The sequence below is a fragment of the Geospiza fortis genome, unplaced genomic scaffold, assembly GCF_000277835.1.
Source record: "Geospiza fortis unplaced genomic scaffold, GeoFor_1.0 scaffold172, whole genome shotgun sequence".
Lineage (NCBI taxonomy): Eukaryota > Metazoa > Chordata > Aves > Passeriformes > Thraupidae > Geospiza > Geospiza fortis.
The window spans coordinates 2748926-2763655 of NW_005054309.1; the positions used below are offsets into that span (position 1 = coordinate 2748926).

A 14730-nucleotide genomic window follows, 5' to 3' on the forward strand; every position below is an offset into this window, starting at 1 on the left:
GAAATTTTCCCCACTGGGCTATGAAAAGTAAGCAAACTCTGAGAAGGTTTATGCTTTGTGATTTGGTGCTTCCAACTTTCCTCTGAGTGAAAGTCACGCTCTAGATATGTCCGTTGGAAATTCACGAATTGAATATGTTATGTCACAGTTAAATAAAAATATATTCCCATTTGCTCATCTAGGCAACAGAATAAAGTGCTGGAGTAGCTAGGTTTGTGCAGTTGTTGCTCTCAGAATCTTTTTTTACTTTAGAAAAATGTTCTTGTTTTGAAGCTGTATCGTATTAAAGCTGTGGTAGCATTTTAACAGTAATGGCTGTGAAATAAAAACAAAATCAAAGTTTAATTATTATCATCAAGGCTGAATAATTTGGTTGTTTTTGGAAGTCATCTCAACTCTACTGATTTTTAAGTTAATATTGATTGAAATTGAGATTAGTATAATAGCTTACAGAATTGTAAAAAGCTTAGCAGGATTGCTTTATGTTACTGTTCTAGTGGTGTTTTGGTTATTGGTCTGGGGGTTTTTTAAGTACATTTTGCTGGATTTGAACAGGATCTGGGGCTTATTGTTTATCAGTGAGATAAACTGTTTCATATTGGGCTGTTTAGAATGCTTTACTTTAACCCAGAAAAATTTTCAATCTGTGAGAGGGAATCCTCCTGTTTTCTGAAACTTCACAGTCAAGCTGGTTCCTTCCCACTGTTTAACAAAACCTCCTATGGTAAATATTGTATCTGTTTGCAGATGGGCCCAGTGCCACTTTCACAGCACTAAAGCAGGGCTGGCTTCTCAGCAAACTAATTTAAAACATAATGTTCTAGCAAAATACACAGCATCAGCTGTAACAACAGAATTATTGTGCCTCCTTTCATGGTTTTGTCTGGTCACAGAAATCTGCACTGTGGACCGCAGCTCCAGGTTCAGCGCCCAGTTCCATGCAGAACACTGGCTTGGCTAGGTCTGAGACTGGGGTGGAGTACACAGATTCTGGTACTCAGCTTGCTTTTGTCTCGAAAGTAAGTGAACCCGAAGGAACAAAATGTATCAGAAATGTAACTTTTTTATTATTCAGATAGAAAGGAAAGACAAATTTTCAGAAACTTAGGATATTAAAAATAAGCGATAGAGTTTGCCATTAACCACCGAGTAATTGATCATCCTCTTCACAAATGTATTCAGTGATGTTTACTGCCTTATAGTTGTGTTGCTGCTGTAACTGTGAAGCAGTTGGTTCTTTGGACAATTAAGGCTTAATAACTACTCGTAGGTGTTGCAATGAAATGGAATCTTGCTAGAGGCATGAAATTATCCTTGTACGCAAATTCCACACCTCAGAAATTGAGGTTGTCCCTTCAGAGCAGTAAAAAGGCTTGTGGGTTCTTTTGTCCTTTTGTTTGAATAGGTGATGTTATTTCTTTTTTTATTATTCTCTTGACAGAAATGATGCAACACCTTCATCAGCAGTTAGTGAAGCGTGAGCACAGGTACATGACCAACCTGAAACGATTGCGCAAGTTGCAGATGGACTACCGTGGTCTCCTTGAAGTCACTGCAGAGCTGGTGGATTCTTTGGAGGCCACAGTCACTGGCAAAATGGTAAGAGATGACCCAGATGTGCACTTGCTTCCACACACCCTAGAAAATGGAGACCAAAGGGTGAATTAAGCTTCGTAGTTATGAGCATTTCTGTTAAGGCTGTGGCCCTTTACTAATGAAACACAGCATTTTGGATGAGCTGTTCTCTCATTGCCCTGGTGAAGGAGGATAAAAGAAGTGCAAAAAGTGGGTTGAATTGTGCTGGCTCAGAAATCTTGAAAAAATTATCACCATCTCACAAGACATCTCAGGTCTTCAGGTCTCTTGTGCAAGTCCCCTTTTGAGCTTTGGCAGCAGCAGTTATTAGAGGGCATTTTGGTGATTACTGATTGAAGTCCAGCCCATCAACAATTGTTGTGTATTTAAAATTTCAGTCATTTCTTTTAAATTCCACAGTAGTGGAAACAATCTTCTTATCCAAAATTTTGGTGAGGAAAAGCTTTGATCTCTGTTCTGCTAGACTGGACTTGTTAATTTAATTGATAAAGGGAACAGGGAGATAGGAGTGAATGAGTGATGTGAAATGAGCCACATGTATGTAAGTGGAGAAGGTACAACTTTCTTAGGAGTATTTTTTGTATGAAGTTGACTGTCTTTTTCATGTGTTGTGCTCCTCTGGGAGCACAAGTGCTGTGTAACCTGAAGGCTGTTCCTATGGCAGATGTTAGTGGCCTCTAGGTGCTTTTAAAGGAACTGTGAATTGTTAGCAGGGAGAGTGACCTGGCATTTCCTGGGCTGCCTGCTGAAAAGTCAGTATGTACCTTCCTCCTGTCATCAGCATGAACACCATATGGCTTGTTACTCTGCTCTGGGATCACTGCTGCTATTACTGCAGGGAAGAATTTGCTTTTGGGTGGATTATGCTTTACAGGAGATTAGGGAAGGTATCTGCTCAACAATAAAATCACAGTCATTTATTTGCTGCCTCCCATTTACACCTCCGTGCTCTCCAGCGATATCCAATTACCCTCTGTGGTCAGGAGCCGGACCCTGGCTCTCTTCTGTTGCGGATGTTCAGTTTCCTTTGTGAGCCTTGTGCGGGGCACTCGCTTGGTGTTTCCCAGGTGTGTCCAGCTGAGGGTGCTCTTCTGCTAGGGATCCTGGATTCTGTCAGTTCTGAATCTAAAGTGGAGCTGGGTACTGAATAAAGTGATATTGAACTTAGAGCGTTCTGAATTTGAAGGGGTTCATTGTCCTGCTGAAGGTCTGGGAAGTGTCCCCAGTTGCATTTCTATAATCTCAGTCCTCTCATCTCTTTTCTGGGGAAGGTAATAGCTCTCCTGAAACTAAGGTGTTCTGTTGAAGTGTAGATTTGCCAAAACAAAAACACTAAACCCACTGAGATGTTTTGCATTGAAAAACAAAGTTCTGTACTGTGTAATTCGTATTTATTCTCTCTGCTGTACAAGACAGTTGTGTAAGTTCTGCTCTTTAGGTAAACAACACATCAGCATTGTTTCAAGCTCAAAACTGCTTCACTTTTTAATTTGATTTGATTTTGAACCTTTTGATTCACAAAAATCTGTATGCAAATAGAGGTGTGACAAAATCTGGTTTTCTCCTAGACTCTCTGAACGTGTTAAACACTAGTTTTGTGAATAGCATAACAATTCCTAGATAAAGAGAATTTACAGTTTTAAAATTTCTGTACAGAATTGTAGTTGCAGTATATAACTTGTGCTTGTGTCAGTGAGCCTCAGGTGTATGATTTCTTACTTTTAAAAAAAACCAAACAAACAGCCTTTAATATAGAAACACTTCTCTGGTAGAGAGTGTAAGTTTTATGTAATCCTGTTCTCATTTTGTTTCCTAATTTTTAGATTACACCAGAGTACATTCAAAATGTTTGTGCTTGCTTGTTTAGCAATCATTTGAAACAAACTGTAGCACACAACATTGACTTCACAAGGCCTGGAACTGTAAGTATAAATGTTTGGCATTTTTACAGCAACTGTCTAAAATGACAATACTACTTAAGCGACATATAGAACAATAAATGTTCTGTAATGGGAAAGACAAAACATAATATGTTCAAGCTTGTATAAGAATATGGCAATACATTGTTTTGTTGATCTCAGATGCTGGTCAATGACCTGATTGTGTAGTTATAGCTGTGTAAGTATGGTTAATTCTGTTATTGTGAGGACAGTAAAATTTGTGTCTGTTAAAATGCTAACAAAATGCTGTAAATAAACATTAATCATAAAAGTGCATCAAAATGTTTTACTAAGAAAATATTGTATACCAAAGTTCTACAAAGACAAGCCAAAATCATGAACTGTGCTTATTGTTTTTGCCATGGCAGGCATTCATGTGTACTTAACTTTGTAGCAGGAGAACTTAGTGAAGCGTCAAAGGAAAAGCAGAAGAAAATAAAATTCCTGCTTCTTATTCTAGCCAAGGTTTTTAATAACAATGATGCTATGGGTACATTTTGTTCTTCTTGAAAATTTGCTACAGAGAGATAAGGAGATAATATAAATGCTTCCTTTTCTTTTCTACGTGCTAGTATTTTCAGAGATAAGTATTATTCCTCATTGCTCTTTAGGCTGTTCTAAATGCCCTCACTTTGCTGTTAATGGTCAGAACTCCTTTCTCTGACCTGCCATGAGTTTAGGAGGTGCACTCTTATGCAGCCTGCAAAAGCTGCTATTTCAGGGTTTCAGGAAGGAACCAGCATCTGTTTGTCTGTTACCTCAATATTAGGTGCTGTCTGCTGCTCCCCTCTCTTCAGATTGATATCATATCCATAGCTTATCTCATCTCCCATCCCATAATGTCCTCCTCCCACCCCATCTTTCTTCTAACCAACAACTTTCAGATGTCTTTGCTCTTTCCTTGACAGTGGCTTTTTGAGATAATGCTTTAGGTACCTCAGTAGTCTTCTGTATTTTTGCCATCTGATGTTGAGGTTGTGTGTGTTTCTCCTTCCCTGTACTGAGATCACCCATTCTGTACAGCCATGTGCCCTCTTCTCTCTGCTCCTGCTCTCTGCTTGCATCAAGACTTCTCTTTTTCTCCTGTGCTTTCAAGGTGCTTCATTTGCCCAGGGTTTTGCTTATTATTCTTCTTATCATACATTGATCCTATAGTCTCTTGAACCCTTTTAGGAAAGGGGCAGAGGGAAATGTCATTATTAAGCATGGTTCTGCTTTCTGCTTGCCTGAAAGTGTCTCTAAAAGCATTTCTGCTCCAAAAGCACCTTTACCACTAGACTTATGGCACTATGGCCACTTTGACACAGTCTCCACCAATGCAGATAGGTTAGAGAAAGAGAATATGTTGGTGGTGGATTTTTTTCCCTGCTGAGGAAAATTTTTGTCTCCCTTAACTAGGTTAACTTGATCAAAGCTGTGTTCTCCTGGCACAGTTGTATCTATTTTTATACTAGTCTTTGCTAGCAGAACTATTTCTGTGTGACTTTGTGGCTCATTTATGCACACTATTTGAGGTAGGTGCTGTGAGAGCCAAGCTCTCTAGTGAAGGACCAGTCCAGTTTTAGCCCTGAGACTGTTTAGATTAAGGGTTTCTAGACTGGTTTAGGTCACGCCTTGACATTGAGGTTCTAGCAGCTACTGTGGTTGAACTCTCATGTTGTTTCTATAAGCAGATCCACACAGGCTCTCTGAGGCATTAGCCAAGTTTTGGAGGGCTAATCACAGTCTTTGCATACAGACATTAACTACATTATAATCAGGTTCCCTCATCTTATCCTTTTGTCCCCTCTTGATCATATTTTCTTGTTTATTTCCCATGTAAAGGGTTCTGGTTTTATACATGAATAGCAAACATGTAGAAACACAAATAAATGTTAGAAGGAAAAATAGATATTGTCTTATGAAAAGAAAAATGAGATTCTTTTCTCATCCCAGAATATTTCTAACCACTCCCTGGCTTTGTTGATGCAGGAAGCCAGATGAGATGACCTAAAATTCTGACTATTTGCCACTAGGCCACTCAGGCATGCCATTACTTTTTCTTCAAGGATTCAAGTACTTCATTGTTATACACTCAGATGTTATTGTTCTACTCTTAAGTGGTTTCAGGTTTTTGCATAAGTTTTGGAATAAAGCTGGAGGCACCGTGACCCAGACTGAGTAGCAGCACGAGTTTCACAGCATCTGTGCTGGATTTGTGTTGGAAGATTCATTCACTTTTTGCCCATAACTACTTAGAGCCACTGGAGTGTGGTCTTTCCAGCTACTCCATTTCTCAAACCTCCTACTGTCAGGGGCAGCCAGCTGCATAATTACAGAGAGAAGAGACTAGCAGAGGGGCAGCTACTTTGTTCATCCTTACCTTACCATTATCTTACCTCATTCTGTAGGCAAGATGAGTGAGAAGCTTAAAAAAACAGTCATTGTCTAAAGAGTTTTATCAGGCATTAAATATGGTGGTTTGTTGTTAGGTTTTTTTTTTCCCCCACTTCATCTTGAGTGTTCAGGATGATCCTGTCTCACTGACATCACCAATGTCAGGACAAGGCCCTGAAATAAATTGGTTCTGCTGGATCAATATCTCTACATAAATGAGCAGAAAAAGGAATCGTTAGCAAGGAAATTACTTTTTTTTTTTTTGTACTGTCATGCAGCCTTAAATTTCCACCACTATTATTTAGGGTATGAGTGATGCATTACATAGTTTGGAAAGAGGAGGTGCTTGAGTTCACAGCCAGTTGTACTGATGCAACTCAGGGGACAGTCCAGGTTTTGGGTCAGGTTCTGAGAGCAGAAAATGCTAAAACTGCATCATTCCCTGAGATTTGTACTTGAGCTTTAGAGTATATTTTGTTAAATCAGCTACACTGGTAGTTTTTTAGTTACACTGGGAAGGAGGATTATAAGAGTACTGTAACCAAAATGAAGTATTGTCCAAGGAAATTAAGGAGTATACCTTGGGTTATATCCTTGGTAGCATTATTTGTATGCAGAGTTGATTTTGTTCCCAGTACATTGCTCAACTTTTAATGTTGGGAAAGTCATATTGTGTAGTAGAAAGCTGTAGAAAGTAGAAAGCTCAGGCTTTGAAATGACAATAAAGGTGACCTGTATCAGTTGTTAATGTGCAAACATCAGCTTCCTGGCTTGCCCCCCACCATGGCTGAAGGCCTGTCCTTTCAAACTGGAGAAATTTGTATTTGTATTTGTATTTGAGAACAACTTGTATTTGAGAACAAATTTGAGAACAAATCCCAGAGGCAAGTCTTACTGAGCTGGCTTTAAGACCTGAGGCAATGACAGCCAAAAGAGTTTTCCATTGTAATCACACCCTGAAATCTTAGCAAGGGCTTCTGGTGTCAGCTCTGTGTTCTCTGGTGAGCTGGATTGGATCTCATTCTTTTGCAGAACAGCTCCATGTCTCTTGCCTGCTCTGTGACTTCCTGGGTCAGCTTGTGAGCCTGATGTACCATCCATGAACAGGATGCATGTGCTGCATGCAGTGGCAGAGAGGTCACACTACTGTGTTACAGCTGGGAGATGTTTCCAAGGCCTCTGAAGCTCTGTTTCACCCTAAGGTTTTTCTCTTAGCTGCAGTTGAATGTTATCTCCACCTTCCATCATGTCATTTGACATGTGTGGTCCTAAATTGGGAGATAAGAAACCTGAGAGAATTGTCAGAGCAGAAGGTGGGGATTTAAGAATAGAAGGTCAGAGCAGCAGGTCTGACAAGCTGAAGAAAACATTTATTTGAGGAGTTAATAGATTCCTGACTTTTTAGTGTTCCTTTGGATAGGGAACTGATGTGGGTAATGGTAAATTTGAAAAGTATACTTTCAAGTACAGTAATCTATTACAGGACTATCACAGTCCTTTGTATTTTTAACACTCTTGAGATAAGTCAAGTTTTAATTTTTTTTTTACCGTTTTCCTTTTCTAGACTTGATTTGTCCAGTGGATAAGAAGCAGGGGTTGTAGTTTTTGATGCCTGCAGTTTTCTGTTCAATGCACACCATGAATCCAAGAGCATTCTGGCTTTTTATCACAAACACAGTACATTCACACTCCACCAAAAGTAGCACAGGCTCAAGTCTGAAACCAAAAAACAGGGTTTTTTTTATTGAAGTGAGGTGTACCTTCCTGGAATATTTTGAATTAGGGATAAGGTAATAAGGTTCTCTAAGTTTTGGAATACAGGCAAAACAGGAACTGCTTCTTCAGATGTGCACTTTCTGTCAATAGTAGAGATGGATGTAAACCACTGGAGAATCTTTCTGTGACCTGAAAGCTGTGAAATTGTTTGCATGTATTGCACCTGTGTCATGGAGTAGAATACATGCCCATTATGTTTTTGCTGCTATTCATTCTGATTATATTTACCTGTAGCTGCAATTAGGTGAATTAATGTCCCTTGCAAATTTTGGGTCTCTTTGGGTGGGTCTCTACCACTCTTGAAGCTGTGGAAAACTAGTGGGGTGGTTTTTTTAAGTTCTGTCACTGGACAGAATTACCAGCTCATCTGGAAAGTTAAACTGTCACTTACAAACTGTGAACAAGAAAGATTTTTTAAATTTATTTTTGGGATAGTTGTAATGACTACTGTGGGCTCCTATTTTTCTTGTACTATTTGCTTTTTTCCTCAAACGTGGTTTTTACTGCAACTGTGCACTTGCCATCAAGCTGTAATAGCTGGTGGCAAGTATTCCATTTCTTACTTACGAAATTTCTGCACCAGTAGACCACATGAAACCTAGGATGAGGGTAACAGAAGGTTTTTATTTTGTTTTTTTTAAGCACTCTCTAAACCATTCAGAGTGGATTCACCAGGCATTATTATGCAGATGTTTGCTCTTTCATTTAAAAATAAAGTGCTCATTGCAGCAAACAGCATCTACCCTAAGTGAACTTTTCTTTGGATGACATAATCAGTTTTCTACATCTCTGTCCCTGGGATTATTTTATATATTCCCATTTATGTATGGAAAAGAAGAAACAAACCTACCTCTTCATGTAAGCAAGAAGTTCATATTTTTCTGCTGATACAGTGTATAATGCCCTTTTCACAAGTTGCTGCAAGGTTTTTGGTTTACATGAACTCTTTAAGGGTAAGGTATTGACTTCAGTAGGGGTTTCCACAAGTTTTTCCTGTTACTGTCCTCAAATCATAGAATAGCCCAGTTTGGAAGGGACTTTGAAAGGTTGTCTGGTCCAAACTTTTGTGATTTCCTTTAATGTTAAAACTTTACTTTAATGTCATCTTTTGTCTTGATGCCTACATCCTTTTTCACTGGCTCAGGTCGTGCATGTGTTGAAATGTCTCTCATCATGATGCAGTTTATCTCCTGGTTTCTTTTGCTCACTTATTGGTCTCTATTGATGTCATCCTTTGTCTTAAATTTAATTTTAAATTGTCTTTGCCAGGAACTCTCTGTATGTGTGCATAGCACCATGAAAGTTAAAGTAATCATTCACATCAGGGAATTCTAAGTATTGTAGTAATAAAAAGAAGAATGCCAGATTTTTAAAATTGGTTAAAGAATAAAAAGAACTTTATTTTCTGCTCAAAGTGAAAAGTGGCAAGTTTCTTGTGTCTTCTGTGTAAGGATGTATGTGTCTGTTAAAGAGCAGCCTGCTACATAGGGTGTTTATGTGCTTATTATTCTGTACAAATATGTCCTCTAAGGTACTGGAAGGTTTGCACAAAAAGGCAAGTAATTAATGTTGGTCTTATTTCATTGTGTTGAACTGTGTACTTTTATTTTTAATTAAGACTGTTCTTTTTAGATACCAAGCTGTTCTAAGTGTTTTAGTCTAATTAAGGAGAACATGGCATATTTTGTACTAAACTACTCAAAGCGTGAATTAGCACCATTCTTTATTTCAGTTACTACATACTAGGTTTCCTTCCAGAGACTTCTTTAGTTTATCCCTGGAACCTTTTAGCATGAAGAATTGATAACATTGCTGAAACACCTTAAATTGTCTCTCTCAGTCTTTGTAATGTGCTGGTCAGAAATTCCAGTCAAAGCAAGTGTGGAGAATAGTGGCAGGCGCTTTTTCAGGAGCTGAGGTCTTTGATCCAGCCCATGTTCAGGGTTTCTCTCTTGGCTACCTTAGTGGAGTGAGCAGCACAGGTCATATATTCCTGTCAATTTGTCAGTGCTTTGTGTGTAGGTGTTCTGACTGACAGTGTGGAACAATGTGCAGACTAGGTGTGTTTGCCAAGTGTTGAGAGGAGAACTTCCAAATATATCACAAGAGAGACACAGCAATTTCAGTTCTAAGACATACAAGTATGAGGATTGGGAGAACATGTTTATACTTTTCTTTTCAAAGCTAATAGTCTGTTAATTTTTAGCTAATTTCTATTGGTTGTGTTTTTTTTTTTTTTGAACTGTGCATTTCTCTGTGATTTATTTCTGTTAACTTATTTTTTAATCTTCTTTATTTTAATGTGTGTCTCTTTGCCTATAAAGGGATATTACTCTATGAGCCCTTGTGATGACGGATATGTAAGTGTCTATCTTTATTTCCTTTCATGTTGCCTCCTCAGTCTGTCACAGTCTGTATTTCTCTTTATTTCACAATGTGCAGCAATTTTCCCTGCATTTTAACTTGTCATGACACTAACTGTGTGTTTTATGAAGAGCCAGAAAATGTACAGGGCTTGGAAATTCTGCATGGGGAATGGAATAGATGTTCTAAGTAACTTTATGGCTTCATAATGCACTTAACACAGCATGTCAACATAAGAGCAGCTTTGTCCACAACTTTCACATGAAACTCAGCTTCTTACAGCATGCAGAAAGCAATTGTTTCTTCCATGGGATCATCTGTGTATAGTATACATTCTCTCTGAAGTATGCCAAAACCAGCTGACCCCACAACACCTTTGACAAAGCAAATAAATATTATTGCTCAAGATAATTCAGCAAGTTGATTCATGCTTTTCAGAGGGGTGTTGTATTCTACATATTTTTATTTTTTGTTCCTAAAGTCAAACTTCCTTTCGGTAGTAAAGATTATGAAATTCTTTCACACAGCTAAAATGATCCTCTTTCACTGAAAACACAAAATTATATTCTCTGTACTGCCTGTGACTTCTGTAACCCAGATGGAAGTTTGTATTCTGGCAATACTACAAGTACACCATAAGTATCTAATTTTGCCCATAGTCAGTGCATTCTTTGTGAAGAAAGGAAATGAGTCTACTTCTAAGTAACTCAGTATGTATTCACTTCATAAAAGTGATTGACACCAATTCTGAAAGATGCCAGTCAATTTCAAGTAATACGTATTTATATTTTTATCACTTTCTTTAGGTAAAACTAGATTTTGTCTTTCAAGAAAAGCTGCCTAAATGTCAAACATATATATCACCTGGAATTAAAGTAAACCCTTGTGGGCATTCAACTTTCCATTTAGAACAGCATTTTATTTTGAGAAATAGTTGTAAAAGTATTGAATGCAATGGACTATTCCTTACATACTTATTTTTATCTGGATGTAGAGAACATGGCCCACATCCACCCATGGTGAAAGATCACCTGTATCAATCAACCTGTTCCCATTGGTGACATGAATGTTCATAATGGACACTTTTTGCTTGATGTTAAGCATTTTGCTCCTTCATATAATTCTCTGTTTTGAGATTGAGAAAGGTTGATGACAGATAAGCAATTATGAGTCAAATGACTTTTGCTAAAGAAAAACTTTTTCCTTATCCAGATTAGTATAAAACATTAATTAAATGTAACTTTATACAATGTAGAATGCAATAGCTTACTGTGCAGAGTTGTTTATAAAACTTTTGTAAAGCTGTCTGATTCTGATTCTGAGGTATTTCTTGAATATATGGGTAGCTTTCAGCTCCCCTCACTGTTTATGTATAGTATTTTATACTTGTTTCTGACATTTGTGTTGTCATTACATTATCACACAGTACTACTGTGTGACTTTTTAATGTACACATCAGATGTCTTAGAGAACCTGTTTTATATGGCAAGTGGGAAGTTTTCCTAACAGCATATCTCTAGTATAAGTAGGAAAAAAATAATTAAAAACATTTGCGGATCTACTTATGAAATAATACTTTGCATAGCCCCAGTAGACCTGCCAGGTTACACAAGCTCAGGGTCGAACCCTCACAGGCTGTGTGGAGCAGTCTTCTTGTTATTAGTGTGTAACAAATGAACTCAGCATAGATTTGTGAGTTCTGATGATTTGTAGAAATCTGCTCAAATTTTGGTTTTACTCTTCACATATTCATCACGTACCTTTGATTATTAATTCTGAATCTGCATTGAATTTGCACTGAATTCTTGCAGCACATTTTCAGAGTGGGAACTGAGGACAGAATCTGACTTTCAGCTTTGCCTTTAGCATATTATGAATATATACATCAAACAGCAAATGGATATGGTTTGAATATAGGGCTGCAGTATTTGATAAAATCAGTTGTGGTTTTGGCTTGCACATGAAGTGCATCTGCTTTCTTTTATAGATACTGGGTTTTTTTCCCTTTGAACTTCTTTGGTTTATTCCATGCTGTTCATATTCATGCCTGTCTTTGTTCAAAAATAAAGGGATGCCATCTGGGCCTTATGTGCATCGTGACAGAATTATTTGACTTAATGTGGCACCTGGTTTGGCTTTGGCAAGAACCAACACAAATATAAGTCATACCCATGATCCTACCAGAATGAGCTATGCTTGGGCTGTTTTTTCTTGTGTTTCTTCTTCTTTCCTTAAGACACTGAGCTTCTGCATGTCTTTCAGTTATGACAAATGATGCTCTCTCAAGATAGGTTTTGCATGAAATGTATTTTATTCAAGATGACGTCTATGAATGTTGGGACATAGGAACGTGTTTGCCACAGGTTTTTCACACTCTGCCTTTCATTGGCAATCTAAGGTATACTGTCACTCAAAAGGTTAAAATCAATGGTTAACGTGTTCCAGGAAAGACTGGGGGAAGGGCTTCATAGAAAATGCTGAAGAAATAAATGTTATAATCTAAGAAAAATTAGTAGAAGGGGAGCTACTAAATAATTTCTATTTATGGTGACTGTGCTATAAGCATTCAATTGTTTAATAGCAAAATAATGACATTTAGCTCTTGCACTCTGCCATTCATTGGTAGATCTCAAAACCCAGCTTGTTCAAGAGATTGATGCCTGTATCTGCTTTTCAGATTAAAAAAATTGAGGCCCAGAGACATGGAATGATGTGTTTGGATTCTGTCTGCAGTTGGTGGCTGAATCAGGACTAGAAGTGTATGTCCTGAGCCAATGCCTTACTCAGCATGCCACAGATACAAATTAGCTTACTTATGACTAATTGCAATCATGCAGATGAAAAGGAAGAGAGGAAACCTCTGCCTGTAACATGCTTGCATTCTTTCTGCTTATCAGTGGTGCTGACCATTGTCAGATTGAGGAATGACAGTGCAGTGAAGAACAAACTAGCCCCCCAAAACTTTCTCCATTCCTGTTTAGCCTTGACAATTGAACCTTGACAATTGAACCATATGTAATACGAATTTTATCCGTATTGCTTTCCCAGAAACACCAAAAGCCTGAAAAAACTTCCTTCTTCCTGTGCAGGTTCTAGACTGATAAACTGGGTCTGATCAGCAAAGTGACCAGAAATTTTTCCAGCTCAGTGGTTCTGCCCTCAGAGCCCCAGTGCAGGGCCTGCCTCACTCTCTGGTGCCTTTTTGGTGTAGGAAGAATACAGAAGGAAACCATCCTAAATACTTTGCTGTGCTCCATCTGCTGGCTTAAAAAATAATTTGGGAATTAATAGGACTTTGTCCCATTTGATCTGAATGTTTTTCCAGGTGAATTTTCTGTAGTTTGAAATTTTATAAAAGCTTGTAAAATCCTACAATTGCCAAAAAGTTTTATTTGTGTAGAAGAGTGATATGTGCATCTTAACCAGTAATCCTCTGGTTGGATTTTGGATGGAGCATGTTTTTCTTTCTAAGACAGCAAAGAAGTGCATTAAAAAAAACCTTTATTGAGAAGCAGAGAATCTTTGTATGCATTTATGTAGCCCTAGTTCCCTGCTCTGTTTCTTTACACATTGCTATTCTCTGTTTGACCTTCCATCTCCAAGGGCTCTGCAATTTTTTTTGCATTCAAGTGCTATAGTCACTTTCTTCCATTTCCCCTAATGGACAAAGGAGAAAGGTGCTGACAGAGGCAACAAAAGTGATTTGTGATTTCATTGCACATGCAGCTACAAGGCTTTAGGTTTTGACTGGGAAAACAGTTTTGTTGAAATAAAATTAACTCTTTATACATACTGAAAATGCTAAGGAAAATGAATGAGGGCAAAACAGTCTAGGGGCAGATATGATACTTAGAAAGAATTTTGTGTTGTGTAAGATAAACTATGATGTGAGAACTGCTAGTCCAGACAGTTTACTTTTGAGGTGTATGACCTGTTTATTGTATATAAATCATTCATTGACATAATATAAAATGCTTTCCACTGTGCACATAAGCTTATTTCACATCTAATAGAGCAGTTCCTTGTATTACAAGGATACCCACGAGGTTGTTTTCAGGAATATGTCAGCTGGTGTAATTCAATATTCTCTATGGTATTTCATGCTTTTTGTCTCCTAAATCCCAGTTTTAAATCTGACAATAGACATTGATTATATAGTTCCCATTGAAAGAGGCTCAGTTAGGAGACAAGACCAGTTTTACAGGCATAAGTGGTAATGAGAGATTTTTAGCAGAGAGATCAGCATAAAGAGATGACATTGAATATTCTGCAAATACAGCATGTAGTTGACATCAGAATGCATGACATGAAGTATTCTTATGCCAGAATTGCTGCTTCTTTGCTTACCTACAATTAAATCTAGCAAAAAATACTCACTGAGGCAGACAATTTTCATGTGGAACTTTTATGTGGTGTTGATGTTCATTGTTGCACAGTGGTCCTGCACAGGCACTGTGTCACCCTGCATCAGAGAGGAAATATCCAGGATTTAATTATAATATCTTAGGCAGAACCACTTAGATATGGCACACTATTTCATATTGGTTTTATCCATACCAGAATACATAATCCTGTCTTTACATATTAATAATTATATATAGGGATATATTTTGGTAGCAGCAGGCACTTGATAACATTAGTGTTGGAGCAAAGAATTACAATAAATTTATATGCAGGA

The 14730-nt window shown here is 37.8% G+C and overlaps 1 protein-coding gene across 2 annotated transcripts in view; it reads left to right on the forward strand.

The window, feature by feature from the left end:
• ARMC9 (armadillo repeat containing 9) overlaps positions 1 to 14730 on the forward strand; it is a 57910-nt gene that overhangs the window by 7964 nt on the left and 35216 nt on the right. Inside the window, exons 7-9 of one of the 2 annotated variants that reach the window (XM_005418971.2) lie at positions 1442 to 1599; positions 3420 to 3518; positions 10013 to 10048. In XM_005418971.2, the coding sequence (XP_005419028.1) occupies positions 1442 to 1599; positions 3420 to 3518; positions 10013 to 10048 (293 nt within the window). The remainder of the gene's footprint in view (positions 1 to 1441; positions 1600 to 3419; positions 3519 to 10012; positions 10049 to 14730) is intronic. The other variant, XM_031055468.1, reaches the window with a different exon arrangement.